The sequence below is a fragment of the Dendropsophus ebraccatus genome, chromosome 6 (genome assembly GCF_027789765.1).
Source record: "Dendropsophus ebraccatus isolate aDenEbr1 chromosome 6, aDenEbr1.pat, whole genome shotgun sequence".
In the NCBI taxonomy this organism is placed as follows: Eukaryota; Metazoa; Chordata; class Amphibia; order Anura; family Hylidae; genus Dendropsophus; species Dendropsophus ebraccatus.
The window spans coordinates 39,425,753-39,441,819 of record NC_091459.1 but is presented as its reverse complement, the minus strand read 5'-3'; the positions used below and the strand labels follow the sequence as shown (position 1 = coordinate 39,441,819).

Genomic DNA, 16,067 nt, shown 5'->3' with positions numbered 1-16,067 from the left:
ATTTCTCCAGCTTACCTCAACAGATTAATAGCTAGAATGCCAAAGGTGTGCAATGCTGTAATTGCTGCAAAAGGTGGATTCTTAGACGAAAACAAAGTTTGATGTAAAAACAATGTTATTTCAAATACAAATCATTATTTCTAACCTTGTCAATGTCTTGACTCTATTTTCTATTCATTTCACAACGTATGGTGGTAAATAAGTGTGACTTTTTATGGAAAACACAAAATTTTTGGGTGACCCCAAACTTTTGAACGGTAGTGTATGTAAGATACTTAAAGAGACTCTGTCAGCAGGTTTAGGCTGTCCTATCTCAGAGTAGCATAAACTAGTGACAGAGAAGCTGAACAGAATCATGTATCAATTACATTGTCCTTTACAGCTGATCTAGAGCTATCCTCCTGAATAACATGGACCATAAGTAGCCCTCTCCATTATGTACATGAGCCCAGAAGGCCTTATTATTCATGAGAAGCAGAAAACTCCGCCCACCAGCTGCTAAGTGGCAGTTATCTATCCATGTTGTATATAGACAGTCAATTGTCATCAGCAGCTAGAGGGTGGGGGGTGGGTATGGCAACAATCCTATTCTCCTGCTTATTAGGAGAATGGCTAATCAAAATGATGTAAGTTATACACCGATCTGTTCAGCATGTCTGTCACTAGTATATGCTGCCCTCATTTAAGGCAGAATAAACCTAATGACAGATTCCCTTTAAAAATGTGTTGTTTGCTTGAAATGTATCCAATGGTCATTAATTTTTTACAATTTCCACTTTTCTAGATGGTACTTTGGCAAACTGGGTAGAAAAGATGCAGAGCGACAATTATTATCCTTTGGTAATCCAAGGGGTACCTACTTAATACGTGAAAGTGAAACCACCAAAGGTGAGGGTCCATAAGCACTAAGGCTTACATATATAAAAATTGGCATATTTTAGTAGGTTAAAACTAGACTACTTAATTGATGTACGTTGTGATACATTTATGACTGAATGTTCCCTTCTTTGATAAATCTGTCATAATGTATATAACACCAGTTTATATGTAAGGTATGTTCATAGAAAAACAATTTAAAGAAATCACCTCACCTCGTTGTTGCCCCTTTGTTGACACATTAGCTTGGCCATTCTCTCTGAAATCTTCCCATGGGTTTTTGAAAAATGATATACAGACTATAAAATGCACCCCTGGTTTAGATAACTGAAAACAGGAAAAAAAAACATATTTCATGCTATTTTAGCTTCCCTGGTGTTCTAAGGCAATGAAGGGGTCAATGCAGTAAGGGGGGTCAACTCAGCTCTGCAACATACAGAGACGCACACAGCTCTGCAACATACAGAGACACACACAGCTCTGCTAGATAAACATCCCCACAGACACCCACACACAACCCTGCTACATCATTATATACAAAACAGCTCCGCTACATAGAGACACAGCTCTACTACATAAACATGCATACAGATACACACACCTCTGCTACATCACCATAGACAAAAAGCTCTGCTACATAAATACAGACACAGACAGACACACACACAAAATTTTAATACACATTGTCGCTACCTGTGGCGCGGTCCTTCTTTTGAACTGCCACCCAGTTCCCACTCACGGCTCTGATCTTTTTGGGAGCACTGTCCCACCCTAGAGCACTGGGAGTGGACCCACCAGCCCCCAGTGTGACGAAACCCCCTCCTCTCTGTGGTGTGGCGCTGCCACACTGGGGTTGGCGGGCCTGCCTCTAGTGCTCCAGGGCAGGATGTGTGCAGGAACCAGGCAGCGCCGATCTGTTAAGGTAAAAAACCTGAAGCGATGTACCTGATGGTACATTAGCTTTAAAGAAGGTTTTAGTGTAGGTCAGATATAGGTTACAAAATAAGATGCATTCTCTTTACAGGTGCCTATTCATTGTCTATTCGTGACTGGGATGACATGAAAGGAGATCATGTCAAACACTATAAGATCCGGAAACTTGACAATGGCGGCTATTACATAACAACGAGGGCCCAATTTGAAACCCTTCAGCAGCTTGTTCATCATTATTCAGGTATGACTGCTATCAATGTTACACAGTACTACACAGAATGATATTCATACATATAGACTGCATGTCTTTGTAAGTTGTTCTTTGGAATAATAGAGCAGCTTTATGCTCTAGTGTAATATTTATGGTGATTCCCATGAAGCTGTTCTCAGCTTTCATTATGAAGCATAAAACATGTCTGCCGCCTGCCAGTGACTCATTCACTCAGCTAGTGATATAATCTGTTCCAGTGCAGTGGAAATATAATATATATTTTATAGCCATTTCACCAGCCTTTGTTTCAGACCCTGGGTCATATCAGGATTCTGGAGTCTGGATTCCACTAATGTGTTCAACCAGATGTTTCCAGCAAATCTGTTTCGCTGGTAATTCTCGAAGCTTCAGAACAAAAAAAAATGTTTCACAATCTTTTGTAAGTGGCCAGTTCTGTCAATTGAATCTTTAACCCCTTCATGTCAGCCATACAGTTATATACGTTCCAAATACCCATACCCTGCGTAATTGGAATGTACTGTGTATACTTTGGCGACGTGGAGGGGACTTAAAGGTGTGCAGCGCTGCTTCGGCATGAGCACTTTTCCATCTGCTGGCTCTCTCCACAAGTGTCAACGTAATGACATACCCTAGCAGTCACGCTGATATCCATCATTAAACCCCACTTAACGCTGCAATCTATAGCAGTGTGTCAGTGATAAGAGCTGCTAGTGTCACTGACCGATCAGAACCACCTGCATCGGATTCTGACAGCTGGTGGCTTCTTACTTAAAGAAAAAGACCCATGAAAGTAAAAAATATACTTAAAGAGGATGTACCATCAGGTACATTCTCTTTAATATGACCCACTGATAGAACGGCGCAGTCACAGGGAAGCCGCTGCTGCTGTCTGTTTTTTGAACCCGAGGCTGAAGCATTGGAGGCGGGCCGGCCCGCCCCAGTGGGAGGGAATTCCCTCCCCTCTATGACGCGGCTCCTTTAGGATCAATGGAGCTACCCGTGGATAGAACGGCGCTGTACACAGGAATCAGGCCGCGGTTCAAAAAACGGACCACGGCACCGGCTTCCCTTATGACAGCGCCGTTCTATCCGTGGGCCATATTAAAAAGGATGTACCTGATGGTACATCCTCTTTAAATAAAGTATACTTACCTGTGCCCTTTGCTTTTTCATTTTTGGCTTTTTCATTTTGGGCTGGCACCCAGGTATGTCACATACCCAGCTCCTCCAGCTGCAGTGTCACTGTGTCATGGATCTTCTGATGCAGCAGTGTCCCACCCCATTCACTGATAGGTTGAATGGCTTATCTATCAACCGGGTATGTGACGTTGCTGTAGGAGGTCATCAGCTGTCAGTAAAACCCAGGAGCGTTGCTACAGGCATCGGGATTACTGAGTATACTTACTTTATTATGTTCCCGCAGCCCCTTGCCTTTCTGTCATTTTTCAGTTTTCAAGCCACTTCTCCTTTAACCCCATGCTGCCAGTCGGCAATCTGCTCTAGTACCGGGCCCGGTGAAAGTTGCGATGCATAGAATACTGTTTATTATTGGTTTATTGTATGTGCTAGCTTGTTGGATACATGTACAGATAATTCATCTACATTGTAAGAAAGTGATTTTTCGGCAGCTAGCTGGTGCCACTTCTGTATGAGATGATGCAATACACCTGCTCTTATTACAACAATCTCTTTTTTCTCAGCAGTATAATAGTCAGGATTACCAGTATTTGTAGGCCATTGATTGGCTGAAACAGATATAGAGCCCTGTAATGTACTGTATGTCTCAGTCACATGCTAAAGCTTCTGCTTATCTGGTGCAGGAACCCCCTTTAGCCCTTTTGAGGATGTGTTCTGGGCCTAAAGCTTTGTCTCAGTTTAATCTTGTAAATTGTGTGTGAATTGTGAAACAGACAAGATAAACACTTTGGGGGAGACTTATTAAATGTGGTGTAAAGTGAAACTGGCTCAGTTGCCCCTAGCAACCAATCAGATTCCACCTTTCATTTTCCAAAGAGTCTGTGAGGAATGAAATGTGGAATCTGATTGGTTGCTAGGGGCAACTGAGCCAGTTTCACTTTACACCATGTTTGATAAATCTCCCCCTATGACCTTGAAGAACATGATGCAATTCCGTGATGCAATGCAATGTTATTTTTGAAAGTAAGGGAACTTATTTTTTCTTTTAAATCAACTGGTACCAAGAAGTTATATAGATTTGTGTTTTACTCCTAGTTAAAAATCTCAAGTCTTCCAGTATTTATCAGCTGCTGTATGTCCTGCATGAAGTGGTATTTTCTTTCCAGTCGGACACAGTGCTCTCTGCTGCCACTTCTGTCTGTGACAGGAACTGTCCTGAGCAGGAGAGGTTCTCTATGGGGATTTGCTGCTGCTCTGGACATTTCCTGACATGGACAGAGGTGGCAGCAGAGAGCACTGTGTCAGACTGGAGAGAATACATCACTTCCTGCAGGACGAACAGCAGCTGAGAAGTACTCGTAGACATAAGATTTTTAAATAGAAGCAAATTACAAATCTTTATAACTTTCTGGTACCAATTGATTAGGAAAAAAAAATCCGGACTGCCCCTTTAAGGCACTCTTTAAGGAACTTGCATATCTTCACGCTAAGGATCTAACCTGCAAAGTAAACTATCAATCACAACAGTGCGCACTCCTTTTCTTGCCCGGTTCCCGCACATGGCGCTGGTCTATTCCGAAGCACTGGCCCAGCATGAAGCACTGGGGACGGGCCCGCCGGCCCTCAGTGTTACAAAACCCCCTTCCTTCAGTGACATGGCTCTGTTAGAATCAATGGAGCCGTGTCACAGAGGGGAGGGAGATCTTCACACTAGGGGCCGGTGGGCCTGTCCCCAGTGCTTCACGCCGGGCCGGTGTATGGGAATAGACTGGCGCCATGCGCAGGAACTGGGCCCTGGTTCAAAAAAGGACCCCAGCACCGCCATCCTCCTGGTGGTACATTCACTTTAAGGTCATATGTTTCTTTCTTGAGATACCATGCCTTGCTCCAATTCTGTGTGTCATATTGTTTCTTTCCTGTGCTTTCTTCCTGTTTCCTGCCTCTCAGAGAGAGCTGCTGGTCTGTGTTGCCGCTTGGTAGTACCCTGCCATAAAGGAATGCCAAGGCTTACTGACCTGTCTGTCAAAACCAAAGATGTCTGGGAAATTCCAAGAGAATCCCTCCAGCTGATCAAGAGGCTGGGCAATGGGCAGTTTGGGGAAGTATGGATGGGTACGCAGTCAAAATATCTCCTTCAAATCAACTGCTCTATTGTGGAGCAATGAAAGGAAAGATGGAAAGTGAGGCAAAATGGGGGCCTAAAATTGCAGTATTTCTAGTCACATGACAAAAACATCTTCTGAGTGCATATTTATTGCTTATTGAGTTAGAGTGGTATATATATATATATCACCTTCCATCTTTCTCTCTGCATGCTGTAGGTTTAATTATTTTCCATTAATTTCCTTTTCTGTAGAGAAAGCTGATGGTTTGTGTTATAATTTAACAATGATTGCAACAAGTTATACCCCACAAACTGTTGGATTGGCTAAGGATGCATGGGAAGTTTCACGGAGCACAATACTTCTGCAACAGAAGCTCGGTCAGGGCTGTTTCGCTGAAGTGTGGTATGGTAAGGTGGACCCATTGATTTATGTAGGAGATGTTAGGTAAATTTTCCAGCAAAAAACAAGCTAGGAAAGAGTTGCTACCACTGTAAGTTTATTGTAAGCTGCCCTCATGCAATAAATGACTGTCATCTCCCCATTCTCCCCACTCCCCCGAAATTATTTATCTCCACTGGGGACAAAGGATCTCATGTGTTAGAATCCAAGGTGCAGATCCTACTTTTCCCCAACCTGGTGTCTACGAAGAGCTAGGGCCCTATTACATGGAGCAATTATTTGCCGAATCAGGGCAGATATCGCTCCATGTAATTAAGACAACGATCAGCCGATCATCAGCTGATCATTGTCTTTCAGCAAGTTTAAAAATTATCAGCCACAAGCCGTGGCTGTGTAATGGCGATGCGTTGTCTGCAGTTGATGACAGTGTAAAGAAAGTAATAAAGTTATACTTACCTCCAAGTCATCAGGGTGGTCTATCAGCTCTCATGGATAGATCTTTCCCTGTGTTCTTACGGGGAGGGATCTGTCTATTAGAGCTGGTGGACTGCCCAATAACTTGGCAATGGCCATTTAGGAAAGTTGTTTGACTGGAGAATAATTTTATTTATATAGCACCAACGCATTCCGTAGCACTTTCCTAGAGGTACTTACATTGACAAAATCAGACATTACAGAGACTCAAACGTGAGGAGTGAGGGCTCTGATCACTAGAGCTTACAATTTATGATCCTACAATTTTACAGTTAGAGCCCATCCTAATAGCAGCTATATGAGAATAACTGTGAGACGTTTTAGAGAATAAACAGAAAAAAACAAATTTCAATTCTGAGTGAAGTATAAAAATATTAAGTGAATTTCTTGATCAATTATTTTCTGATGAAATAATTTCTTCCATGCTCCAGCTCAGTGCCCATAGACTTTCTAAGTATTGTGCTCTTGTGCATGTATTGTTATGTTTGTTATTTGCTGTGGAACTCTGAGTATGGGATCTATTATCTGAAATTTATGGGAATCTATGTAGGTTTTCTGAACATTTGGGGATTTTAGGGTTGCACTCACATACTCAGTTGTGTTGGTGACAACAAGGAATTGTAGTGGTCCTTTTTTCGGCACTGATCCTTTTTAGTTCTAAAACAAATCTCTAGATAAAGATCCCATGCTACTATGTGAGTTTTTGTAGATTAGTAAGTGCATGCCTGAAGTTTACAGAGTGTGTAGAACAGTATGTTTATATAGTACTGTTATTGGTATTTAAAGAGGATGTACCATCAGGTACATCCTCTTTAATATGACCAACGGATAGAACGGCGCTGTCACCGGGAAGCCGGAGCCACAGTCCGGTTTTTGAACTGCGGCCCAGTTCCCATGTACAGTACCATTGTATTCACAGGCATCGGGCCAGAGCTGAAGCACAGAAGGCAGGCCGTCTCGCCCCCAGTAGGAGGGAATTCCCTCCCCTCTATGACGCGGCTCCTTTGATTCTAAAGGAGCCGCATCATAGAGGGGAGGGAATGCCCTCCCATTGGGGGCGGGCCGACCCGCCTCCTGTGCTTCAGCTCTGGCCTGGTACCCGTGCATAGAACGGTGCCGTACACGGGAACCGGGCCGCAGTTCTAAAAACGGACCGTGGCGCTGGCTTCCCGGTTACTGTGCCGTTTGATCCGTGGGTCATATTAAAGAGGATGTACCTATTGTTTTATACGGTTGTCACAATAAAGAATTCGTTATGGACTTTCCTGGTCCTGGAATTTTTCCTACCTGATGGTACATCCTCTTTAAGTATGAAAGGGATTATCCCAATATCAAAAGTTATCCCCTATCCACAGCACTCCATTCATTTTTTTATGAGGCTTCTGTGTTATCTCATCTGCTCCTTCATTTTACCTCCAAATCAGTGGGTAATACAGTAGTCAGATCCATACTGATCAGCTAGTTATTCCCTATCCTGTGGATTTATTTTTTATGCATCGCCTCCTCTGCCTCCTCCTATGATTACTATTCAAACACAAGGCGTAGGGGGCCAACTGGTGAAGGGGCAGAAAATTCTCTAGGGATTGGTGTCACATCTATAAGGGGGGGTAAGTTAGTGGCAGCAGTTTTACTATTGGAGGGGGGCAGTAGTCCTCTCATGTTCCACAGCTGCCCCAGCTCCTGTTTCCTTATTACTGGGTTTGATTTATTTAAGCTGTTATTGGTATTAACCCTTACACTGCTTATCTACTGCTAATCTAGCTAATCACTGTAACCTCTTAATGGAAGCAGTGTAAGAGTTAATTCAGCATCAAGCACTCTGTCCCCTCCAGACCCCTCTGTTCCATCCAGACTCCTCAATGCCACTTCAGACTCCTGTCACCCCTACAGGTCCTCCTGTCTGCTCCTCCTCCAGACCCCCTACAGACTTCTTTACTCCCCTCTACATTCTTTTGCTTCCCTTCTCCATCCTTCTGCCCCCCTCTTCAGATTCCCCTGCCTCCCTCCTAGAACTATCCTCCACTAAGCACCTCTGTCCCACTTTCCCTTCGGACTCCCCTATCCTGCTCCAGACCTTCCTGCCCACTTCTAGACCCCCTGTCCCCACCAAAGCCCTAGACAGATTGTAACTTTTGTTATTTGGGATAACCCCTTTAAATATGTTGCCTTACCATTATCATCTGGACACATTTTGTTTTAGAAAATGAGCAACATGCACCTATGTATAAAAACTATCACAGATTGCTTATGTCTGGTCATTGCTACTGACCCGAGTAGGGGCCACATACAGATTGGGCAATGGACAGCTAAAAAACCACTAGAACCACCACATATGATACTGGTTTCTTGTACCAGTAGGCACAGTTTTAAGGGGTTTACTCCTTTATTACCCACTAGACATTTTTTTGGACTGTTCTCTTCCACCGAAAAAAAAAGAAAAAAATTAACCTACTGGTTTTCTGAACTTATTAGTGATATGTCACCTAAAGAGAAGTCCAGATGTTAATGTTGGGGATGTGTGCATGTACCATTGTGCGTCTGTCCATCAATCCGTGTATGTGTTATATAAGCTTTGCTGTCTGGCATCCAGGAAACCTAGGAGTTGATATTATATTAATGTATGCATATTATTGCATGCAGGTACATGGAATGGAAATACCAAGGTGGCAATAAAGACTCTGAAGCCAGGTACCATGTCTCCTGAGTCGTTCTTGGAAGAGGCTCAAATCATGAAGAAGCTGAAACACGACAAACTGGTGCAGCTCTATGCAGTAGTGTCTGAGGAACCTATTTACATTGTGACTGAGTACATGAGCAAAGGTCAGGACTGGTCACAAATTGTGTCTATATCTTACTTTATTGCTAGCCTATGGTCTGAATAGTAATGTATAAATGCTAGAAAAAACTGAAGCCAACCCAAGACATCGGCCGAATGTCTAACGTTTATGGAACTGTCCCGCAACAGATGATGGGGTGGGGGCAGAAAAGACCATATATATATATCAGAAAAAAGTATGGCTACAGGCAATGGTAATCCTCCCGCAGCGAGGCCAGAGTGGTCGGAGTGTGGTTCGATTACACATGAGCCTGTATGCAGAATCTTACAAGGTGCCATGATGTAAATAAAATAAAGCAATATGAAATTCAGTGAGTATGTGTTTTCTCTATATAAAGTTATCAGCCTCCAATGAAAAGCTGCGAAGATAAAAGGTACGACTCGTATGATGGGATTACCATTGCCTGTAGCCATACTTTTTTTCTGGTATATATATACGGACAGTACAGATCCAGTGGAGTCTGGATAGTGTGGCATAATATCTTTATGGAAGTGCTGTGTTGGTTATTTTTGGGCAGAGAAGACTTTCTCTCTCTTTCAGTTCAAAGAGACATCCTAGTAACGTTTTCTATCTCTAAAACCGATATGTATCTAAGCCCGCCACATTATATTCTAGTGTCCCTGAGATACTATACAGTATATCAGATTTTTTTTTGTGGTTGCAGTAAGGCACACTATGGGTTTTCCCAAAGATGTGGCCAGTTGTCAGTGTCTGTTCCAAACCCCCGATATCTACAATAATTAAACTCTTTTTAACCCCTTGGTGACCACCAGTACGCCTTTTTATATTTCTTCCCAAAAAATGGGGGGACTTAAACAATTAGTTACATGAATCCTAATAAAAGTAAAATTTGTCCCACAGAAAACAATCCCTCATACGGCTACGTGGGAAAAGTTTCATTGCCGCCCTGGGAGGGTGGCAATGAAAAAAGTAAAAAAAAATTGATTGGTCACTAAGGGTTTAAAGAGAATGTACCGCTTCAAACAACATATAAATATTTTCATATGACCTGATAGGCATTGCCGCACAGATTCCAGTGGTGCAGTTTATTTTTTAATCCGCCGTCCAATTCCTGATATCTGCTTCTTTTTCTAAATATATAAGTGAAGCTCAGCGCCCCCTGCAAGTGAAGTCCAGGGCCCAGCCAGTGCACCAATGTTTCCTCACCTGGGTGATGCACATCTTCTGTATTCTCTCCTTTCTGTATGATCCAGTAGCAGTATGAATACACAGCGCGAGATCTCGTGCAGAGCCTGGTCAGGCTGGACCTTATACAGAAGGCGGACAGCAAGAATACAGAAGATGCACATCACCCTGGGGAGGAGACATCGGTGCACTGGGGATGCTGGGCCCGCCTTCAATGCACCAACAGGCTTCACTTACATATTTAGAAAAAGAATCAGCTATTGGGAGATTAAAAAATAACGGCACCATCGGAATCTGTGTGGCAGCGCCTATAAGGTCATATAAAAATATTAAGATGATCCTTAAAGTGGTACATTCATTTTAAATCCTGGATTGAATATGCTGAGTTTTCTGTGAAAATTCTAAATAGATTCTTAATTCTGATCATTGGCATTTCACAGCTGTGTAACTATGCATCTACGAATGTAGAGGATAATAATAACTGTATATTGTTTCCATGCAGGGAGCTTGCTAGAATTTCTCAAAGATGGGGAAGGACGAGCCCTGAAATTGCCAAACCTTGTTGATATGGCCGCCCAGGTAAACCCTTCTGTAATTATAAATGCTGCGGTGATGTCATAGAAAGTCATCAATTATATAGCATTTATTGTAACCATTTCTTTGTCTTTGTAGGTGGCGGCTGGGATGGCTTATATTGAACGAATGAATTATATACACAGAGACTTAAGGTCCGCAAATATTTTGGTTGGAAATGGTTTAATTTGCAAAATTGCAGATTTCGGTCTTGCACGATTAATTGAAGATAATGAATACACAGCGAGGCAAGGTAAGAGGATTTTCATTGATCCCACTTATAAAGGGAATAGAAAATTAGCGGACTAGATCAGCATAGGTAGCGTGCACAAAGTACATATTTACACTACAGCTAGCCACACACAGAATAATTCTGGATGCCTCATTCAGTAATAGGATTATTTGACAGATCGGCCCCATACCTCGGTTGGGATCTGAACTACTGTAAGCAGCCAGATTATTTTTATTTAATTTGCCGATGTGCATTGAACACAGAATATATTCCCCTTGTTTTCCCCTTGTGTCAGATTACTGCCTCGACTCATAAAGAATCATTATCTGATATGAGAGCAAATTAAGTTAGATGGTCTACATTCTGGCCCAATCTGGACTTTTCTGCAGCTGTATAGATACTGGATCTATGAGGCTTAATGCATGCCAAACAGCACTTGATGAAAATATCCTTTATAGCAGAAAAATATGGAAGTCAATGCAACACTCCAAGTAAAATGGCTTCTGCTTAAAAGGCTTGAAAAAGGCTCAGTGGTGCTGAAACGTTGCATGGATGAGTAAAGACTTATGACATGGAGCCCATAAGTTGGCAGTATGAATCTAGTGTGCCAGACATTTAAAGTTACAGTATGGGACCATAGCAGTGTACAGGTGCTGTATTTTCAATCTGGACAGCCCAGAATATTAATATATCAGTCCTTTATCCTTTACATTCTTTAGCCATCTGACCATGGATATGAGTGGTTATTAAAAGCTGCTGGAGAGGAAGATGGCAAGGGGATGCTCAGTGTCCAGAACTACAACTCCCATTATGTGATGTAGTCCTGTCTATTACCACACGCTATGATGGGAGATCTAGTTCTACTGTGCCACTGCTTCCCCCCTCCTATACTGTGTCATCCTCTAATCTGTTGCTGAACTACAACTGCCATTATGAACTGCCAAAAGGGCATGATGGGGGTTGTAGTTCTGCTACAAGGAGAACAACAGGTTGCAAAAATACAACTCCCATCATGAAATGTCAGCAGGGCGCTGAGGTGCGGGGCCACCTGTAACACTTTACTTAAAGGGACAATGCTATCTAATCTATTACCATAACGTTATAGAGCAGGAAGAGCTGAGCAGATTGAAATATATCTTTATGGTAAAAGATTCTGTATAACTTGTAACCTGTTGATTGAAATCCCGAATCATTCTATGATAAGGAGTCCAGTGGGCGGTGTCACTCAATGGTCTGGACTCTTAAGCATGGAAACATCAGAGATTTCTGTCAATGAATTACAAGTTATACAGAATCTTTTCCTATAAAGATATATATATATATATCTCAATCCGCTCAGCCCCTTCTGCTCTATAACATGAGAGCTTAGGTACGATTTTCATGGTGGCAGGTTCCCTTTAAAGTCACTCTCTTATTTTTCCTTTCTCATCTGCAATTTCACTGATTCCTTTTATTCCTTACCTGTTATTAATAGCGTGACCTAGTAGGCAAGTGATCCATTTTAGCTAATAATGTTTTCACTGGGCTAGACTTGTAAACTGATTTTAGCGGAGAAAAAGTACTTCCAATATCATAGCATTAATATATATATATATATATATCTGTATGCAAAATCATTTTTTTTTATTTACCGTATTTTTCGGACTATAAGGCGCACTTAAAATACTATGATTTTCTAAGAAATTGTAAGTGTGCCTTATAGTCCAGTGCGCCTTATATATGGACCGGGATAGCTCCGGCCTCCATGGCGCAGATAGGCTGCTGAGCTCACATCTCCCCGCCACACAGCACAGCACAGCGCTCCCTCACCTGGACTCCATGGCCATGGCTCCCCAGGCCTGTCCTGCTGTCCCGCTCTCCCTGCTCTCTGCAGCCCGGATACAGGCTCAGGCATAGGCTTCAGGCATAGACTTTCATTCAATAGCGCCACCTAGTGGCTGGAGGTTATAGAGCAACACTGTACTGTACTGAGGCTCCTAACTATGGTGGCCACAATGCTCCATGCAAAATTCTGCCAACGGGACTCGCTGGCAGAATTCTGCCTATCCTGCATGGTGCATTACGGCCACCATAGTTAGGAGCCTCAGTACTGTGACATAGTAAGGAGCTTCAGTAAATACAGTACTGTGATCAGCAGGTGACATAGTAAGGAGCCTCAGTAAGTACTGTGATCAGCAGGTGACTTACGTTTTTCGTACGTTCAAACTTATACACTGTAATGCGGTGCGCCTTATAGTCCGGTGCGCCTTATAGTCCGGTGCGCCTTATATATGAACCTAGATAGCTTAGCAGGCTAAAATTGAAGGTGCGCCTTATAGTCCGAAAAATACGGTAACATTTTTTATTTATCCTCTTATCAAATATATCACATCACATTAAACAATCATAAAAAAAACCTTTCCCTTTACAAATATCATAACTTTTGCAGTTTATCATATTTCTTAACACAAAACTCCCACATCCTTATTGTTGGAACTACCGGTGACATCCAGTTTCTAACTATTAACAATTTTGCTTAAAATAACCATCTTACAATCTTGCTCTTTACTTTCCTACCCTTTATTATCTTTGTAGTGTCCCCCAAAATTGCTATCTCCATTGTCGGCTCCAAAACAAACTCTACTTCTTTTGAAATTATCACTATTATCTCCCGCCAGAATTGTTCCATAGCGCCACAGGTCCACATCATATGAGCAAATCCAGTTCCCGAACTCCCACACCTCGGACAATTGTCATCACTTCTTCTCTTTATTTTACATAAAAAGATTGAAGTATAGTATATACGGTTAATGATGTTAAATTGAATGATCCTATGATCTCCAGATTTAGATACTAACTTAATATTTTTTATTATGTCCAACCACTGATTTTCTTCTAACTGACCTATCTCTCCATGCCACTTCTCCCTATTCCTAAACCATACCTCCCCTTCATTATTCAAATGCTCATATACCACTTTAAAGGGGTATTCCCCCCAAGAGCTCTTTTTACTCATTAGATTCTCTATTAGCACATGTGATCCAGAGAGGATCTGACCATTCTCTCTCAGTGTGGACATCAGGGCATCTTTTAATTTATAAAACTCATACCAACTCTGGGGCTTAATATTATATTCAAAATTATTGTTACATATATAGTTATCAAGTAGTAGCTGGATCATTTGTAGCATTGAGAGAACATCAGACAATATAAGCCCTGATCTGTGAACAAGACTAGCAATTAAGATGTAAGCAGTCTCCAGGTATGAAGAGGTTGTTACTTGTACTGTATAAGAAATAACCAAAATACCTAAGGAGATCTCTGAAATCGACAGAGAAACCGGCATATGTTCTTAGAAGTCAGACTCCTTGAAAGAATGAAGATGTGATGAAATGCATGAAGAAGTATGTCTAGATGCTGTACAAGTGTCCTCCTGCTGCGCTCTGATGCTTGTCAGGGATGCTGCCTTTGATTGCATGTCAAGTTGCACAACTGTGAGCCGTCTACTTGAAGGCTCCTTATGTCCTCTTTGTATGAGCTGGTTTCAGAATGATTACTGTATAAGTATAGGGGAGAAACCAGGCAAAGCCCCAGCCGACTGCCTGCCTAGCTCCTCTGTTTGTAGTATTTTTGCTCATTCTAATCCAGCAGAAGCCATGGGAGTGGGCCGGGTGAGGGGCTGATAATTACAGTATGTGGTCATTATCTCCGACACGTCCTGTCTGACACTCGGGTCCCCACCTTCTGCCGCTGGCAGATGGCGCTTGTGTCTCACTGAGCACTTTAGCATTATTATGTTGCATTATCATTGACAGGAAGTAAGAATGTGATGAGTATTTCGGAGTCATTAATATTGTGTATTACTGAGCCCGGACTAACAAGGAGGCGATTTGATGGATTTATTCTGTGGCGTTGAAAATAATACAATGAACCGTGCATCTCATAGTCGTACAATTATTACTATCACACCATATGGGCAACTGATCTCCATCTGTTTGTGGCATTCCGTACTGCACAGAGGCATCACAATGGCTTACATATGTAACACATACAATATAGTTACAGTATTCTTCTAATACAGTAGGCCTGCTATGTTAGCAATTCTCCATATACAGTATACACATTTGGATGCTATAGATTCTATTTCTACAGAAAAGCTGTTTATTTAACCCTAATGTTAGGATTTTTTTTTATTTTTTAAGAAATCAACAAGGGTTGTGATTGCAAGCAGTTTTTCAGTATACTCTCTTTTGTATGTTTAAATCAATGTTCTACATATGGCCACTAGGGGTCTCCCTTCACTGTGCATGTGTACAGCTGCTGCGCGTCCACATACAGTAGCAGAGAATCCTGTGGGTGCTCGCATTGTATGGTCGGCTCTCCTGTCACACAGCACCAAAACTTCTGTAACCACACAGTGACAGTATACTGAATGAATTGTTACATAACAAAAAACATTGTCTCCTGGTAAGCTGCACAGCTGATAATATAATGAGCCTAAATTAATTGATATGCAACCTGCATGATGAACAGGTGTCTTTCCTTGCTTGAGCGAACAAAAGACGGGGACCTGTGTTTGGTCTCTTTTTTCGAACAAAGAAAGGACCAAATATCGGCATGGAGGAAGCACGGACCACATGTATAACATTTAAACATAGAAAATGTAAAAAATAAATAAATATATATATATATATATTGCAAACTGCTTGCAATCACAACCCCTGTTGATTTCTTATAAAAAATAAAATTATGTGACAGGTATGGCTTTAGAGATTTGTGCAAGAAAAAAACACTTTTCGTTCATTTGTAATTTTTTTTTATAAATCATACAGCAGTACTGCCGCTAGTCATTATTGTTGTGTGCGGCGGCTGGTTCATAACACGCTGTATTGTTATTATGTAGTTGCAAAGTTCTGTCTTGCTCTAAAGCCTGTGTAATGTGATTTTATTCTCTATAGGTGCCAAGTTCCCCATAAAATGGACAGCCCCTGAAGCAGCACTGTATGGAAGGTTCACAATCAAGTCAGATGTGTGGTCATTTGGCATTTTACTGACAGAACTTGTAACAAAAGGAAGAGTTCCCTATCCTGGTAAGTGTGCAAGTATTCAATCTATTCACTAACCTGTCAGAGATACCAAATAGG

The 16,067-nt window shown here is 41.9% G+C and overlaps 1 protein-coding gene across 7 annotated transcripts in view; it reads left to right on the top strand.

Annotated features, from left to right (window-relative positions):
- The window catches only part of FYN (FYN proto-oncogene, Src family tyrosine kinase), a 145,396-nt gene that overhangs the window by 126,828 nt on the left and 2,501 nt on the right, over positions 1 to 16,067 (top strand). For 6 of the 7 annotated variants that reach the window (XM_069974852.1, XM_069974850.1, XM_069974853.1 and 3 more), the window contains 7 exons: positions 785 to 888; positions 1,901 to 2,050; positions 5,126 to 5,290; positions 8,797 to 8,976; positions 10,642 to 10,718; positions 10,812 to 10,965; positions 15,882 to 16,013. In XM_069974852.1, the coding sequence (XP_069830953.1) occupies positions 785 to 888; positions 1,901 to 2,050; positions 5,126 to 5,290; positions 8,797 to 8,976; positions 10,642 to 10,718; positions 10,812 to 10,965; positions 15,882 to 16,013 (962 nt within the window). Of the gene's footprint in view, positions 1 to 784; positions 889 to 1,900; positions 2,051 to 5,125; positions 5,291 to 5,534; positions 5,691 to 8,796; positions 8,977 to 10,641; positions 10,719 to 10,811; positions 10,966 to 15,881; positions 16,014 to 16,067 lie in introns of all 7 variants that reach the window. The other variant, XM_069974856.1, reaches the window with a different exon arrangement.